The sequence below is a fragment of the Trifolium pratense genome, linkage group LG6 (assembly GCF_020283565.1).
Source record: "Trifolium pratense cultivar HEN17-A07 linkage group LG6, ARS_RC_1.1, whole genome shotgun sequence".
NCBI lineage: Eukaryota > Viridiplantae > Streptophyta > Magnoliopsida > Fabales > Fabaceae > Trifolium > Trifolium pratense.
Genome location: NC_060064.1, coordinates 42,148,017 through 42,164,932, shown reverse-complemented (window position 1 = coordinate 42,164,932; position 16,916 = coordinate 42,148,017). Strand labels below are relative to the sequence as shown.

The 16,916-nt window shown below is 32.4% G+C and overlaps 3 protein-coding genes across 16 annotated transcripts; 2 read left to right on the top strand and 1 right to left on the bottom strand.

Moving 5' to 3' along the window:
* The first annotated feature begins 1,013 nt into the window (after nucleotides 1–1,013).
* LOC123888488 (transcription termination factor MTEF1, chloroplastic) lies at nucleotides 1,014–2,321 on the top strand. Its single transcript, XM_045937564.1, has one exon. The coding sequence runs from the start codon at nucleotides 1,103–1,105 to the stop codon at nucleotides 1,952–1,954; it is 852 nt and encodes a 283-aa protein (XP_045793520.1). The 5' UTR covers nucleotides 1,014–1,102; the 3' UTR covers nucleotides 1,955–2,321.
* Nucleotides 2,322–2,801: 480 nt separating this feature from the next.
* Nucleotides 2,802–16,883, top strand: LOC123888485 (cysteine protease ATG4). 14 transcript variants are annotated; one of them, XM_045937549.1, is made up of 10 exons: nucleotides 2,802–2,896; nucleotides 13,606–13,700; nucleotides 13,800–14,051; nucleotides 14,135–14,220; nucleotides 14,310–14,360; nucleotides 14,504–14,883; nucleotides 15,654–15,792; nucleotides 15,952–16,007; nucleotides 16,098–16,168; nucleotides 16,271–16,883. In XM_045937549.1, exons 1-10 carry the CDS (start codon nucleotides 2,817–2,819, stop codon nucleotides 16,483–16,485), a joined length of 1,425 nt encoding a protein of 474 aa, XP_045793505.1. In that variant the 5' UTR covers nucleotides 2,802–2,816; the 3' UTR covers nucleotides 16,486–16,883. The 14 variants fall into 14 exon arrangements, with proteins under 14 accessions (XP_045793505.1, XP_045793504.1, XP_045793509.1 ...); XM_045937553.1 differs by lacking the exon at nucleotides 2,802–2,896 and adding an exon at nucleotides 12,277–12,494; XM_045937551.1 differs by lacking the exon at nucleotides 2,802–2,896 and adding an exon at nucleotides 12,278–12,455 and having other exon boundaries at nucleotides 13,519–13,700.
* LOC123888487 lies at nucleotides 4,458–8,790 on the bottom strand. The gene is made up of 5 exons (XM_045937563.1): nucleotides 8,482–8,790; nucleotides 6,834–7,697; nucleotides 5,258–5,637; nucleotides 4,871–4,940; nucleotides 4,458–4,720 (listed from the first exon to the last, which is right to left on the bottom strand). The coding sequence occupies exons 2-5, from the start codon at nucleotides 7,598–7,600 to the stop codon at nucleotides 4,657–4,659; spliced, it is 1,281 nt and encodes a 426-aa protein (XP_045793519.1). The 5' UTR covers nucleotides 7,601–7,697; nucleotides 8,482–8,790; the 3' UTR covers nucleotides 4,458–4,656.
* Nucleotides 16,884–16,916: the final 33 nt, after the last annotated feature.

The following is a 16,916-nucleotide window of genomic DNA, read 5'->3' as shown; positions in this document are numbered from 1 at the left end:
TTTATTTAAATACATGGTATCCTTAGGTATTGTCACCCATTTTACGATCTAGTCCTGTTTTATTCAACAGGTCATTTAAATTCAGTTGATCATTTTATTAATTTTCCATTAAAATCATCATTGCTTACTTTAGAAGTTCTAATTTAATATCTTTAAGAGCTATACTGAGCTACTCGGGTTCGTTTCGTGATGGAAATACTGGAAATACAAACAAGATGTCTCCATTTGAAGTGGTCACTGGCCACCAGAATATGATTTTTTTTGGCAGAAGGTGGTAGTAGAGGTGAATATCGATGTTTCTCTAGAGACTGGAAGAATACTTGGCATGTAACATTTGGTGAAAATACTCCCTCCTTCGAGAAGATAACATACTTGAATCAAAGTATATAGTGCTTCTGTGTCTGTATCTTACTTGCAAAGCTCTAGCAGTAGTGTTTTGGAACATAATGAAAATGATCGATAATACTACAAGAGGTCAAATTCAAATTCAAAATGATCGATGTCATTCAAATTCAACTATATCTACAGTAATGAAATGTACACCAGAGCCTTCTCCCTGCGTCTGATTCTGATGAATGCAGTCAACCATTCAAATTGGACTTTATCCAAGAATGAAGAAAAGCACGCTCTTACTTTTTTTATACTGCATAGTATTTACAGAAACAAAACAAAACAATATTTTCAAAATATAGTACTTTTTTTTTAACTCAAATTTTAGAGAAAAAAACATGTTTCAACTAATATTCGAACTAAACACTCCCAATCAATTGATCATTAACTGAAGCTCACTCAATATTTGAACTAAGACATTCTCAATCAATTGATCATTAACTGAAGCTCACTCATTAACCACATGGGTTTAACCATTTTGTTCAACATACTCTTGTTTGAATGTTTGAGTTTGACAATGAAATTTGAGAAATAAGACATGTTTGAGAGGATGAGGTTATCATGATAATGATTGTGTGGATAGAATAGAATTGAATAAATATAAATATAAAAAATTTGCTCCAAAATTATCTATCCAGTGTGATCAAACTCCAAATTATTTCTTTCACATTTATTTTCTCTCTTAACTTACACAAACTCAAACATAAACAAAATGTTCTTCATTCATTCTCTTCACCATCCCCAAACTATTTCTTCATATTCACACCCCCAATCACCAAACATTATCACCCCAAACCATTACCCTAACAGAAACGGTTACATCAAGTTCCGAACTAACTACCGTGAAAATCTCCGTTACCTAAAATCGTTAACCATAATCAACCCCAACACCAAACCCAGCAAACTCCCACTCCCTGACGCCGTCAACCACATCCTCACCATCGTCACATTCCTCAAATCTCACTCCTTCTCCGACGCCGACATCCCCCGTCTCGTCCACTACTCTCCGCATCTCTTCACCACCGCAGTCTCTCCTACCGACATCTCCCCTGTCTTCACTTTCCTCACCACCGACCTCCTAGCCACTGTTGAAGACTCTCGCGGCCTCATCCTCCGTTGTCCTAACCTCCTCTTCAGCGACCCTAACCACTTCCTAAAACCGACTCTCCAATTCCTCAAGGAAATCGGAGTTAATAACCTGAACAAACCAACGAACCGGAATGCACATTTGTTGAACACGCGCGTGGAGAAGCTCCGCGTGAGGGTGAGGTTTATGGAGGAGGTGGTGGGGTTTACGGAGGAGGAAGCAAAGAGATCGTGTGCAAGGTTGCCGGCCATATTGGGATATGATTTGGAGAATAACTTGTGGCCGAAGTTTGTGTATTTGGTGAAAGAGATGGAGAGGGATTTGGAAGAGTTGAAGAAGTTTCCTCAGTATTTTGGGTTTAGTTTGGAGAAGAGAATTGTTCCAAGGCATTTGCATTTGAAGGAAAGAGGTGTTAGGATTCCTTTGAATAGAATGTTGATGTGGGGTGATGAAAAATTCTATGCAAAGTGGAAGTGAAGTCAACTAAGCTACGTTTGATATCACTATGTCAGAATTACGGTGATTTATAGTAATTTTGTTAAACTTTAGAGTGTAGTTTTTGAAAAATTACGGCGCGGAGGATCATCATGTTTCTGACATATCCGGTATGATATTTGACATATCCGGTATGATATTAAACATAGACTGTGATTGCATGTAGTCAAAATTGAATGCACTAGTGGAGTGACAATGTTAATGAAAAAAAGTAGCAAAGGTTAACCATCATCACTCAATTATCTAGAAAAGTGGCAACTTAGAATTTTGTACAATGATAGATGTAATTACATAACCTTGATGATTATTACTATTATAAAATATTGATAATTAGGCTTTTCATTACTAACATTCTCTTGGTGCATGTAATTTCTACGTCATTACTTTTGATTAAAATTGAAGTAGCATAGTTGAGAATACCTTACATTACACCCCTTCTATTTGTGTCCATTAAATGGAGATTCTCCATAGGAGATGACCTCAATTTTATTGAGTTTGTTTTCAATGCAATCTTTTTGAGTGTCTATTTAAATGTGCATCACACATTTACGATATCTGCGGCAAAAAACCACAGCAACAAAGAAGTTTAATATTATAGGGTTTCATAAATCATGGTAGGAGGAAGGGTGGATGTGTGTGGAAATAGATATCCTGCAGTTCAATCTGAACCGTCTGATCTATGATCAACGGTCCAGATTTAAAACTGTGTGAAAACTTTGTGAAAATCTACTGCAGGAAATCTGCATCCGATGTGTGGAAATATACAAGTTAGATTAGAAGTGACATGATAAACATCCCTTTACTATTTGTAGAGATATTAACATTTAAGAGCTTCTCGTCTCCGATGAAGCTCGCCGTGAATTCTTCAATCTTCGTCGCGCTTTCGATGATGTTAACACTCAGCTCCAAACAAAATTCAGTCAGGTAGATAGATTTCTAAACAGATCTCGTTAATTTCGTGATTTTTTATTGCGTTTTCATTGTGTTGTTGTAATATGGATTCCGATTTATATCTGCTTTATTGTTAGATGCTAGATCGATTGACTTTTAGGGTTTGATTTGAAATCTGAGAACTGGTTTGGATAATTTTATGTTGAATTTGATTTTACAGTTGTCGATTTTGAATTGGTTGATACTTGATAATGACATGATTTGGTCATTTTAAGTTTTTGTTAATTTTATTGAGGTAAAGATGAGAGGAAAAGATTATAAATCTTATACTAATGGGTAAAAAGGAATAAAACTTCACAAAACCAATTTAATCAAACTGTTAAAAAAACAACCAGAGTACTAACATGGCACTGATGTACTATAGCATAAAGATAACAAAAAATTACACCAATTAAAGTACTAGTAAACACCAAATTCTTAAAAAACAACCGGAGAAACTAGTAGGGCACCAAAGTACTACAACACAAAGATAACAAAAAATGTACCGATATGAATTCAAGAATTACAATTGCTCTCAACGGGAATGCATATTTTATCATTTTCAACACTATCAACTATCTCACTCTCTATGTATGTGACCAAATAATTATTCAAAAAGTCATCCCTCATACGGTTGTGCATTTGATTCTTCACAAAATTCATTGCAGAGAAACTCCTTTCAACTGTTGCAGTTGTCACATGCAAAAGTAATGCTAACTTCAGACGTAAATACACCATTGGATAAGCAATGTGTTTTTTAGTTTTGACCATCATTCCTGAAAGATCACTAATTCCATGTAAATTAGAAAATTATTCACCAGAACGAACATCCATGATATAATTTTCAAGTTGATTGTCAAGTTCAAGTCCAAAAAGCTCCACAGAAGAAAATTCCGACGAATAAAATTGAGCCATATTAATCAATTTTTCCTTGTCAAATGCAAAAAATGAATCTTGTGGATTTAAGCTTGCTACAGAAATAAGCAATTGACTATTCACCTCTGTAAATCTGTTATTAAGCTCTTGAAGTTTTTTGTCAATCACTTGATAAAATACTTCAACTTGAAAGTGATGCAAGTTTGAAACTGTTTCAACATTACACCAACCATCTTCTCTCATGTTTTGCTATCTTGCCTTTGACACTTTAACGAATGTCATAGCATTTACAATATCTTGATCTTTTCTTTGCAATAGTAATTCCCAATATATTTCTCATCAAAAGCTATTTTAAAATAAACTCAAAAGATTGCAAAGTATTCTTAAAGAAGGTTGCAAAACCGTGCAATCGCCGCATCAGTTGATGGATAGATTAGTTAAGAGATTGAACAATTCATATTAACTTCAATTTTAGAATACAATTTGAAATCCAAGCTAGCTATTAGATTATCATTACCAAGATCAAGATTCTTGGATTTTTATGTAAATTGAGTTCACATACACATGTCAATTGAATTCATGTTTTGCCTGTCAATTGAGTTCATATACAATGGAGTGTAATCGATTTATTCTCTTATAACAAGTAATTCCCATAAATATATAATTAAAAGACATATAGTTTCCAAAGCTAAGAGAAACATCTTATTACAAATGGACAGGTAAAGACTATTACATGTATAATTAAATCTCCCCACTGCATATTATAATATGTAACTCCAGTAAGGAGAAATACATGGTAAAATTACACAATGTATACAAACTTTCAGATCTTCACAAGAATACTCATAACTCAATAGTATAAGAATACATGCTTGTCATTAACTCTGGCGAAACTTGGGCCACACTGTGATCACTCCTGGTCTCGTCTCCTCAATACGGTATCTGCAGAACAATACAAATGAACAAATAATAAGTGCCAATGTAAACCTTCTATCTTTCTAAACTTACACAAAAAAAGTAAGGATGGCATTACACTATATGTTATAACAGTTAGATTGATATGAATTTTAGCAAAGTATCAGTATGTTCCACCTGTTTTCACTGAGGAAACTTCTTACAGCTGTAGGAAGAGCAGCTTGTCCTCGGCTGTGATTGCCAACACCTGCGGAGAAACAAATATCAAAGATGGTGTTTTTTAGTTTTTGAAATAAAATATTTATAATAAAGGAAACCGCCGCAGTTTTGCAATGAATCACAACATTTTTTGAAGAATCATTCCAAAGTTAAATTTGAAGAATATTTGCTTCGATAGAATAACAACAAACTAACAGACATGACAAGAAAACTGTTGAAAGAAAGGAAATAGGATAGTAGATCTCCCAGACAGATTAAAAATAAAAAGCCTTCTGATAAATGTTTCTTCATATGATAAATGAAGAATTTATGTGTTATGCATTATCTAAAAAGAAGCCAAAATACCTGTTATGACATGTAGACCTAATGATCTAAGCTTCATTGGTGCGTGCTTATCCAAATTTTCCGAGTCCATGAAGCTAACAGACCCATTCTTCTTCACACCATTTGAAGGGGCTGAGCTCTTTGAAAAACCTTGACTTTCAATTCTATGGAGATGTTCTTGCAATGCTTGAACAGCTTCGGCTGCATGAAGACCGTGCAAATCCAGTCTCCATATATCATTATCACTATTCCTGATACTTAAAATTTTTGTGGCTGCCTCAGAATTAAGTTTGTCGGCATTATTCCATTCATCCCTAGCTCTCATTGAATGTTGTTGAGCAGAAAAGTGTTCACCTTTTAGAAAAGCGTTAGCGGCTGCTTTAGAATGTCGTGATGCTGACCTGTTTTAATTAATAGGACATAAAATCTTGATGATTAGTGACAATCTGAAAAGTGTAACACCATGATGTAATCCTTTCAACTAGTATTGCGAAGAAACATTGAAGAAAATCATTGAAATTTTATTAGAGAACCCTCTGGATGAGTATGATTTTCAGTTATGAATCTAGTACACAATATATACGGCTCATTCGAGAGTTCCCTTAACTCTCCCATAGTTTCATTTCAAACTGACTTTCTATACACGTAATTCTTTGTTCTCCCTATTTACTACATTCAGTTACAGCTGTCATTAGTTACAATTGGTTAGTTTCCACCTTATTCGCACTCTTCCTTCTCACATATACATTTATAAATGGTCTTCAATCAGACACACTGTCAAATTCAAAATGCTTCAGCTCTAATTATGAGCAAGGACTAAAACCGTATGATTGAAGCACATTATTCTTCGGTAAAATATAAGCTTAGATTAGAACATCTGATACGAATGGAGTGTCTTAAAGAGACATATTATGTAGGGTGAATTAATTAGACCATTTGAGTCTTCCAGACTATTCTAAACTGGAATAGTCATATTAAATAAAGTCAGAATGGGCTAAAGATCCTTTTTTGAAGGAATTGTAAATCCAAACCAAATCATTGACATAAAATTAAGTAAAAAAAGTAAAAACAATGCTAGGAAATGAATTCTTGAACTTATGTTTTCCTATTTTGATTGATTAAGCTTTAGGCGAACATTTACCTATCCATACTACAAGGATTTCAGAGACAGAGAACCAAGAAATTGTAGGTTATAACATATTATCAATTAAATTACAAGTTTGATTTGGAGAATTTATAATAAACCCAAACTAAGTCAACCATGTTAAGACTATTATCTTAAACTGAAGAAAACTAGAATACAGAACAAATGCAAGAGAAAATTAACAGGCGACAATAATATAATGCACTAGCAAGCAAATCAGAAAATAACAATTGGCAAGAGAAGTCATAAACGGTAGCAAGGATTAAGATGTGCTCGTATTTCCTCATATATCTTGTATAAAAAAGTTGATAGCAGAGACTTAAAAAGATATATATGTAACATGAGGAAAAAAAAATCTGATAAATAAATAATCATACTAAGACAAACACATACAAGCAAGACAGAACTAACCAAAACCATCTCAAGAAAGATTACATGAGTTAGCATTCACACCTCATTGTCTTCAATGCATCCTTTCGATGGCTGATGTAAATATCATCTTCCTCCCATTCAGGCTCATCCGGAATAGAATTCAAGAGGTCTCTTTTGTATTTCAGGTTACTGACATTAGAAAACTTCGGACCTAATGAAGCATTTCTATTCTCCAAGTCTTTATCGTTATCTTGGAGGTGACCAACAAAATTAGAATGGAAGAGAATGTCATCTTTGACCATTTCTTCTGACGTAAGACTTTCACCAGTCTCTGAAATAGTTGATCTTGGATCGCTTGATATTTTGTGTTCTTCGAAATTGACTGCAGATGCCATTGTTTCCAATAAAGCCACGGCCTTATCAACATTATTATTAACGGCAGCCAAGATATCCTCAATCAAGCTATTTTCAGCCCAGGGATGTTTCTCTTTGAGCTTTTTGGTATCTAAATTAGCATCTTCCTGAGCTGTAGTCCCAAAAGATTTTCCATCAGAATCATAACCTGAGGCTGCCTTTTGACCATTCCCAACCTCTTTCAAAGGAGGGAAATTTTTATTAGGTAGAAGAACTGAAGAGAAAGGCTTCGAAGGAACATGTTTCTTCTTGATAAACTTATCACCTTGTCGCATAGAACCAGATGAGCCTATAGGTGGAAAAGGGTCCTTGTCAACTACAGATTCAAAACTGTTCTTATTTTTCTGCTTGAGATCAAAAGCTGTCCAACCAGAAGGTTGGTTGCCCTTGGACCACGACATCTTCTTAAGGGATGATCCAGCTGAAACGGTCATCGTGGTCCACACACCATAATTTAAGCAGAAATCACTTTATATCTCTGTCTGAAGACTTGTGCAGCATATACAGAACAAGAATTAAGGAAGCCACAATCTGGAGACCAAGACAACAAAAAGTCCAAGTCAACAATTGTAATAAGCACTTAGCATCATGCCACATATCGGTAAATTAGACAATCACTTGAAGACATAGGGGCTGTTTGGATTGACTAATTTGAGTTATGCTTGTTGCAAGACTGTTGAGGAGAACTTATGAAAACAACTTATGACGTGTCCATAAGTTGTTTTTAGCATATTTTATTTCCATAAGCTCACCAGGACAACTTACAGATTATAGCTTAGCTTATATGAAAATATTTTGACTTTATTTTATTTTTTGTTATTGAAATAGGGCCCATTAGCTTATTTTTGAGCTTATGAAAAATAGTTTATGAAAATAAATAAGCTTTTATGTTAATTCATAAATTCTCACTAGCAAAAATTGTATCTTCATAAGCTATTATTTCATAAAATACCTTAACAAACTTATAAATAATACATAAAAGTTTACTTATTTGTATAAGTTGTTTCCCATAAGCTCAAAAATAAGTCGCTTTTTCAAAAAAAAGCTCAAAAATAAGTCAATACAAACAAGCCCATGGTTTGTACATAAGTGATTATTCTCTTAATTAACCAATTTATCCAAACAGGGTGATAAATGATAATAATGATAATTTTAAAATTAAACCCTGTAAAAGATAAGCAATTGAAGATAAATAGAGAATTCAAAGCAAGCACAACACAAAGGTACAAGAACATACATATGATTCTAAGCAAAACCCAGAAACAAAATTGAAAAATTGAGCTGAATGAAGATAACCCAGATGAAAAAAACTAACCTTTTTGTTAAGAAAATATAACAGGTGAGAGAAAGAAGGTAGATTGAATGCTACTTGGGAAGACCAAAACGTAGAAACAGAAGGCCAGGAATTGATCTATCGAAGGGTTGAAAAAGCGATGGAAGTTGTTTTGCGACGAAACGAAGTTGCTGTGAACCAGATTTGCATCTGTTATCCATAAATTTGGTGTATGAAGATTGAGGAAGAGAAGAAGAAAATATTTTGGGTTTTTCTTTCTCCTTGTTCTTCCCAAAGGGTGTGTCTCTTTCAGGAGCCACCAATTGATTCTCGAAAGAAAAAACCGTATTTTAGATATATATATATATACTAGTCCCACACCCGTGCGATGCACGGGTGTTATGCGGTATTTTATATTATAATGTTGAAAAATTATTCGTATAAATTGAAACAATAAGTATTATGAAAATTATAATAATAACATCAATAAAAAAAAATAATAATAATAATAATAAAGTGATGTTCCTTAAAAAAAAATATAATAAAGTGATGTAAATATAAGATAGATATTCAAGATGTGTTTATACATTTCGAAAAGATTACAATGGATCCTATTGCATCTACCAAAATAAGTTGGTAATCCATAAATTGTCATGTCACTATGAAAACGGTTTATGGTCATACTCATACACTATGGTTAGATTAGTGGTTGCACAACTATCTAGGAATTATATATATCGATGCTTATACATTTAAAAAACTTATTTATACATCAGATTTGAAGTTACTTTGGTATCTTCTTCATTAACATTGATTAGCAATATCTTTAACTCATTCTTCAAAATAACTATGGAAATGACAACATATAATTGACCATGGAAAACAATCGATGTTGAAACATAAGTTTTTATTTATATTATAAATCTCATTGGAGGATTCTGAGTTGGATAAACTAATTTATTATCTCTTACAAAAAAACTACTGTATTATCGAATTTGACATTTATATTAATTTGAAACTTATTGGAGCAAAAATAAATCAACTTAACTCATACTCAAATATCGAATATGATAAAAATCATACAGGACATAACAACCATTAGTAAACTTTATTTTATCTATTTTTTTTTTACTAACATTAGAAAGTAGTCCTGACAATCGACCAACTCCTTATATTTACAAAGATTGGACAAAAGATTATTAGCAAAAACATTAACCTTTTTGAAAAAAAACAATAAAAATACAAAAAATAATAAAATGAACAAAAAAATGTAAATGAATAATAACCCAAAATAATAAAATAATAATAAATAATATAGAGTAGAATATGAAAAGTATAGAGATGAAATAATAAAATAATAATAATAATAATAATAATAATATAAGTAGAAATGATGTGGCATTGTAGAGTGGTTTATTTGGATTTAAATGGATGATGTGGCTAAATGAAACAATTTGATTGGTCTAAGTGGATTAGGGTTAGGAGAACTATTTAGGAATTATATATATAGATTTAAAAGCCATAAGTATATAAATGTAGAATATGAAAAGTATAGAGATGACAATAATAATAATAATAATAATAATAATAATAATAATAATAATAATAATATAAGTAGAAATGATGTGGCATTGTAGAGTGGTTTATTTGGATTTAAACGGATGATGTGGCTAAATGAAACAATTTGATTGGTCTAAGTGGATTAGGGTTAGGAGAACTATTTATGAATTATAGATATAGATAGAGAGAGAGAGAGAGAAAGAGAGAGAGAGAGAGAGAGAGAGAGAGAGATTTGGTAGCCGCCGACGCTGTCACGAAGAAGATCCACTCGTTCTACTTATTTTTTTACAATAAAGATTTTTTTTTGGTCAAGTTTTTATAGCAGTAAAGATTTAATTTGATAATTTTTGACTAAATATTCAATTTTTTTCTTTTGGTACAATATTCAATTTAATTCACATCTCTTGAATTTTATAATCGTCAATTTTGGCCTCAAATTTAAATTTTGCAATTTTAACCTTTAAGTTTTTTTATTTTTATGATTTTAGCCTCCACGACTTTGTAATTTTGGCCACTCAAGTTTTCCTCATTTTGGATTTTTTAATCTCTCCGTTGAATTTTTTGACTAAAACTTAATTACGTGCTATTTTAAAATTTATAAAATATATATATAATACAAAATTTTGTAAATGTATTATTTTTTTTAATAATTATTGTTTTTTTTACAAACAATAATTATTGTTTTAGAAAAATAGTTTATAAAATTTTAAAAAATAGTTCATATAAGAAAACAACTTATTTTATAATGCAAATTTATTTATTTTATTTTGTCAAGTAGCTTAATGGCTAGAAATTTCACTCTTAAAATGGATGAGTGGGGTGTCCGGGGTTCGAACCCCGACCCTGCATATAATATTCGATGTCCTTTACAAATTGAGCTAATATTCGATGTCATTTACAAATTGAGCTAAACTCATGTGGACTAATGCAAATTTATTTTATAAACTACATATAAGAAGAAAAAAAAACTTATTTAGTTAATTTTTTTCTAAAAAAAGAATCATTTATTTTTTTTAAAAAAAATTAAAATGACACATAAGCAATTTTTAGTCAATAAAGAGTTGGCAAATGCAAAATCGAGTAAATTTGGAGGTTAAAATCGCACAATTGAAACTCTTTTTTTGACGAAGCACAATTGAAAGGGCTAAAGTTGAACAATTGTTAAATTTATAAGGTCAAAATTGCTCAACTATGAAATTTGAGGGGTTAAAACTTCATTTAAGTCTATTTATTTTTCTAAATTCTAATTTCATTTTTGGTAAATATAAAAAGTAAAATTCCGAGGTTCGAACTCCGTTCACTCCACTTTGTATGTGACTTTTCAATGATTTTGTTATTTTCGTCTATCAACCAATTTTTTTTTAGTAAATTAATCTCTAATTATTATAGTATAGACAAGTTGATCAAGTGGTGCACGATGCACCACTTATCAATAACCCTATAACGAATACGAATTTTACAAAATCCACAGTTGGATAGAAAGTTTATATCATATAGGTCATCCATATTAAAAAATTGAAAATCATTTGATGTGTTATTGAGACATAACAAAATTAACGGTATTAAATAAAAATTCATAAACCGTTAATTTTGACGAGTCTTAATAACATATTAAATAATTTTTAATTTTGTTAAAAATATATATGGATGATCTATACGATATAAACTTTATAACCAACGGTGAATTTTATAAAATTCATATTCGTTATAGATTTATCGACAACTGGTGCACCGTACATCACTTGTGTAACTCTTTCATTTTAGCCAAAGCGCTTGAGTTTACCTCTTTCATCAATAATAAGTGTTGATTTTTTATTTTATTTTATTTGTAAAATGAGGTGTCCAACGGATAAAATCTTAATATTAATATCCCAACCGCAGTATTGCTAAATTTTTGTATAAATAAGAAATAATGTTTTTTTGTTACAAAATATGAAATAATGTTACCAATCGTTAGTTGGTCTAGCGATGATTGACGTTGTACTTGGTAAGAAGGACCAATGTTTGATCCCCGTCACTGCGATAAACTGAAATCACATGATGTCAAACTGACTTCCAAAATAGATTAGACGATCCAGATGGTGAAAAAAACAAAAAAAATTTAAGATTTGTTAGTAAAGAAAAAGAAGTTTTTAAGAAAAAAAGAATTGGTTATTTGATTTGATCCGTTTAAGAAAACAAAAAACCCTATTTTTTGTGCTCTGTTTATTTGTTTTTATTCTTTTGGGAAGAAAAACAACTAACTTTAAATTAATTTCCTTTTAAAATATTCCTTGTTTTACTCCTTTACTCTGAGTTTTACAGATTCACAGAACAGACATACCTAGAAAGTTGATTGATAGAAGAAATTGAAAAATTGAAATTGAGTCCCAACAAAGTCTCATAGCTCAGAATTCACGATCCCTAAATTCTTCAACTTTTCACGATTCTCCCTTCAGCTACAAAACCTTATCTTCGTACGCTACCACTTCCCCTTTTTCTCTTCCAATTTCAATGTTAATTTTCTTCTCTATCTCTCTCTCTTTTTTTATTTATTTAAAATTTTTTCTTTTTTCTCCCAATTTTCGTCGTTTTCCTCGTAAAGATATTTAGCTTTTTCCATCAACGTTGGTTTATTCGCCTTCAAAACAAATTCAATTTGGGTCTTTCTGAAAAATTCCTTTTTTTTGGTTTTGTTTATTTTTCAATTTTTTCGTGGATGATGCATAGTTTCATGATTATTTGTTCTCTTTGAAGCTCTTATCAAATTTCAACATGTGTAATGATTTTATTTATTCTGGGCATCGATTTTGTTTATGTGTAATGCGTTTCTATGTTATTTTAGAATTGATTAAGATAATTGTGTAGATTTGGAGTACTTAAAAAAAAAAAATTGATTTGGGTTTTTGATTAAGGATGCTATATGTTAAATGTTAATACTTAATTAATTGATTGATCATTCATTGATAAGAATAGAAGTTATTATTTTCATGATATGAAGAGAGTTTTGATTTTCTATAGGTTCCCCAAATTTTGTTTCTTTTGCAAAAAAAACAATGATATTAAGGAGACTTTGCTCCAGTTAGAGTACTATTGGCATACATGGGATGCAAAAGGGGCTGGTAAAAGTCAACCTACATGGTTAGATTTTAGGATGCTTTTAGGGAGCAACTTTGCCAATCCCACATTTCTAAAAACACACATGATTTCAGAAATACACATCCGAATTGTGTTTTTGTCTGGAAGTACATCCGGGCGACACAAAAACATGTTTTTTCTCATTTGAAGTGTTTTGGGTGTGAGAAAAGTTCCTTGGCTTTAACTTGTCTTGGGCTTTTAGGGAATCTTGTAGGGGGAGGGATGACCACCAAGTTGGACTATTATGATGGCATTTTAGGGTAGCTGAAGTATATGTTAGCTTAGCTTAAGAAAAGCTTTTTTCTTTTTTTAGATGTTATATTTACACTATTGGATTGTCAATGAATACGGATGACCTTATATCTTTGGGTCTTTGTTTATTATTCGCCTCTTTACTTGCAGATAGTGGCACAAACTTGGTTTGCTTCTATGAGCCAAATCTTATGTTTTACGTGCTTTCATAATGGTATTGAAGGATTTATGTGATAGGATTGTTGCTGCAAAGTGTACTTCTAAAAGCTCAACCGAGATTGCTGATAATACTCAGGTGCCAGCTGCCTCTGCAAAGGCAGGATCTAGTGATAGTAAGTTTCCCAAGGCTTCCTTATGGTCAACCTTCTTTACATCTGGTTTTTCAGTTGGTGAAACATATAGTGAATCATCATCTTCTGAAAAGAAAACAGTTCATTCTCGAAATAGTGGGTGGGCAGCTGCTGTGAGGAAAGTCGTTAGTGGCGGCTCAATGAGAAGATTTCAGGAGCGTGTACTAGGGTCAGTCAGGACCGACGTTTCGAGCTCTGATGGCGATATATGGCTTCTAGGTGTGTGTCATAAAATTTCACCTCATGAAGCAACTGGAGATGTAGATACTCGTAATGTGTTTGCAGCATTTGAGCAAGATTTTTCCTCTAAAATATTAATAACTTACCGGAAAGGTCTGTTAAATGTATACTACTTCATATGCGATGTTCAAATGATAGATAGTAGACTAACAAATCTTAATATACATACCTTATAGGCTTTGACGCAATTGAAGATTCAAAGTATACAAGCGACGTTAATTGGGGTTGTATGCTTCGAAGCAGTCAGATGCTCGTTGCCCAGGTATATGCTGACTAAATTTTTGTCACATTGTACTTTCTTAAATTCTCCCTTTCAAAACAACGCTACTAATACTGCTTCATCATATACAGGCATTACTTTTTCATAAATTAGGTAGATCGTGGAGAAAAACTATTGACAAGGTCAGGTGATTGATATGCAATGCGTCAGTAATTAGATTGTTCTTTTTATACCTTTCTTTTTGTTTTAGAATCTTTGTATGTTCTGCTTTGAGTTGAGGTATAATGCCATTAGGTTCACTCATTATTGTATTTATAATTTACAGCCAGTGGATAAAGATTATATTGAGATCTTGCAACTATTTGGTGATTCAGAGACTGCTGCTTTTTCTATCCACAATCTTCTTCAAGCTGGTAAAGGTTATGGTCTAGCGGTTGGATCATGGGTGGGACCATATGCCATGTGTCGCACATGGGAAGTTCTAGCTCGAAACCCAAGAGAGAAGAACGATCAAGGAGAACCGCCGCTTCCAATGGCTATTTACGTTGTTTCTGGAGATGAAGATGGGGAGCGAGGTGGAGCTCCAGTTGTCTGCATTGAAGATGCCTCCAAACGCTGTTCTGAGTTTTCGAGGGGCCTAGTTTCTTGGACACCTCTACTTTTATTGGTTCCTTTGGTTCTTGGACTTGATAAAGTAAATCTAAGGTGTGTGACTTTTTGAACGTTCCGTGGTAGCAAATAATTGATTAACATTTGAACCTTTTTATATTGCTATTATTATGTTTGTTTTAATATGCGTTCCCTGCCTATTTGAATTCTTTTACATAATAGAAGTGGTAGCCCATAAAAATAATATCCAAAGATACAATATTTCCTTCCACTTATATTCTCAATTATACCTGATATGGACATTGAATCACACTGATAGAGACTTACAAATGGGTATCAAACTCGAGAGTCTATGTAAGCCCGACACATAGGGTCTATGTAAGCCCGACACGTAGACTCAACTCTTGAACTTCTAATATTTTATCTAATATTAAAATAACCTATATATAACATATATAGATAATTGATAATATAATACCACTAAAACAACAACAATTCAATATTTCATCTCCGTAATAAAGCATAAATATTGAGTTAACTCGTTTTTATGACCTAGAATGTAATCTCCTAAGAGTTTAAGAGTAAACTTAAGAGTTTGAGAACCATATGTTGTAATTATACACCATCTTCCTTACATAATCTATTATACCTTTGTGGTGCAACATGATTGATTTCTCTATCTTTGTCTGATGAGTTAATACATAGTAAAGATAATAATCATGTGTGATAGATGCACTTAATATTATATTCTTGTAGTTGTTTATTTTGAATATTGGCTTATGTAGTTTTTAAGATATAATTTGAAAGTTGTTCAACTTTCATGATACTTCAATCACTAATCACTTGCATGTATACAATGTTATCAGGTATATTCCATTATTACAGTCAACTTTTAAATTTCCCCAGAGCCTTGGAATCTTGGGTGGAAAACCAGGTGCTTCAACATACATTATCGGTGTTCAGAATGATAAGGCATTTTACCTTGATCCACACGATGTTAAGCCGGTATGCACTATAATCCTTTTCTTCGGCAGTGTTTTTAATTTTTTTTGTTTATGATTTTTGTTGTAGAATCATCTTTATATATGTAAATTTAGAAAGTAAGTGATTTAAGTTGATGATTGTTGGTTTACAAGAGCCTAATACGTCTTAAATGGTTTTCAGGTTGTTAATATTACTGGGGATACTCAAGAGCCTAATACGGCATCATATCACTGCAAGTAAGCTTTCTAGGAACATTGATTTTCTTATATTGTCAACTGCAATTTGTTAATTCGTCTTTATATCTAACTTTTAAAAACTCCTAACAGCATTAGCAGGCACATGCCCCTAGATTCAATTGACCCATCTTTGGCTATTGGATTTTACTGCCGAGACAAAGGTTTGCTGTTTACTTTGGCATAATTTCGCAAGTTGAATTGTAGTTTTGCTAATATCTAAGCTTTCTGATAACTGACATCACTTTGTCAATGTTGTCTGCCAGATGATTTTGATGATTTCTGCTCTCGGGCTTCTAAGCTTGCAGAAGAATCAAATGGTGCACCATTATTCACTGTAGCTCAATCTAGGAGTCTCCCAATGCAAGTCACAAGTAATTCTGTGTCAAGTGACAACACTAGATTCGAAGAGGATGATTCGCTTGGTATGAACCTTGTCAATGATGCAGGAACCAATGAGGATGATTGGCAATTCCTATAAATGCCAGACTACGATATGGATTTGAGTAGTTGCTCGATTCTCAAGGCTATTTACCACTTCCGAGTTTGGTTGATGCTCGACCTCACACTCGCAATCTTCAAACATTGTTTAATAGGCTTCTAGCAATTTAAACTCAATGTGATTCTTTGGCTTAAATTATTTACTCATTTGTTCATATGGCTAACCGGGTATTTGTACATTAAACTAGTTCGTTGACTTCGTTCATATTCGTTGGTGTACCTTTTCATTTGCTACAGAATTGTATTGGATATTAATTTGGCAATGTCAAATAAGTGTTAGAGTAGTGACGTAGTGTTCATATTGAGATGGAATGTTTTCTTAAAAGGTAGTATGAACTAAACATGAGCCATTTAATAAGTTTGGGTATAGTTTTGATACATTGCAGTGCTTAAATGATTGGTATATATGCA

What these genes read in the sequence shown, in the direction of transcription:
- LOC123888488 (XM_045937564.1), top strand. Translation starts at nt 1,103, where the DNA reads ATGTTCTTCATTCATTCTCTTCACCATCCCCAAACTATTTCTTCATAT.
- LOC123888487 (XM_045937563.1), bottom strand. Translation starts at nt 7,600, where the DNA reads ATGACCGTTTCAGCTGGATCATCCCTTAAGAAGATGTCGTGGTCCAAG. An exon ending in GATGCATTGAAGACAATGAG is followed by an intron (nt 5,638 to 6,833) that starts GTGTGAATGCTA and finishes TAATTAAAACAG; the next exon opens with GTCAGCATCACGACATTCTA. An exon ending in AGGTCTACATGTCATAACAG is followed by an intron (nt 4,941 to 5,257) that starts GTATTTTGGCTT and finishes GTTTCTCCGCAG; the next exon opens with GTGTTGGCAATCACAGCCGA.
- LOC123888485 (XM_045937548.1), top strand. Translation starts at nt 2,817, where the DNA reads ATGAAGCTCGCCGTGAATTCTTCAATCTTCGTCGCGCTTTCGATGATG. An exon ending in ATCCACACGATGTTAAGCCG is followed by an intron (nt 15,793 to 15,951) that starts GTATGCACTATA and finishes AATGGTTTTCAG; the next exon opens with GTTGTTAATATTACTGGGGA. An exon ending in ATTTTACTGCCGAGACAAAG is followed by an intron (nt 16,169 to 16,270) that starts GTTTGCTGTTTA and finishes GTTGTCTGCCAG; the next exon opens with ATGATTTTGATGATTTCTGC.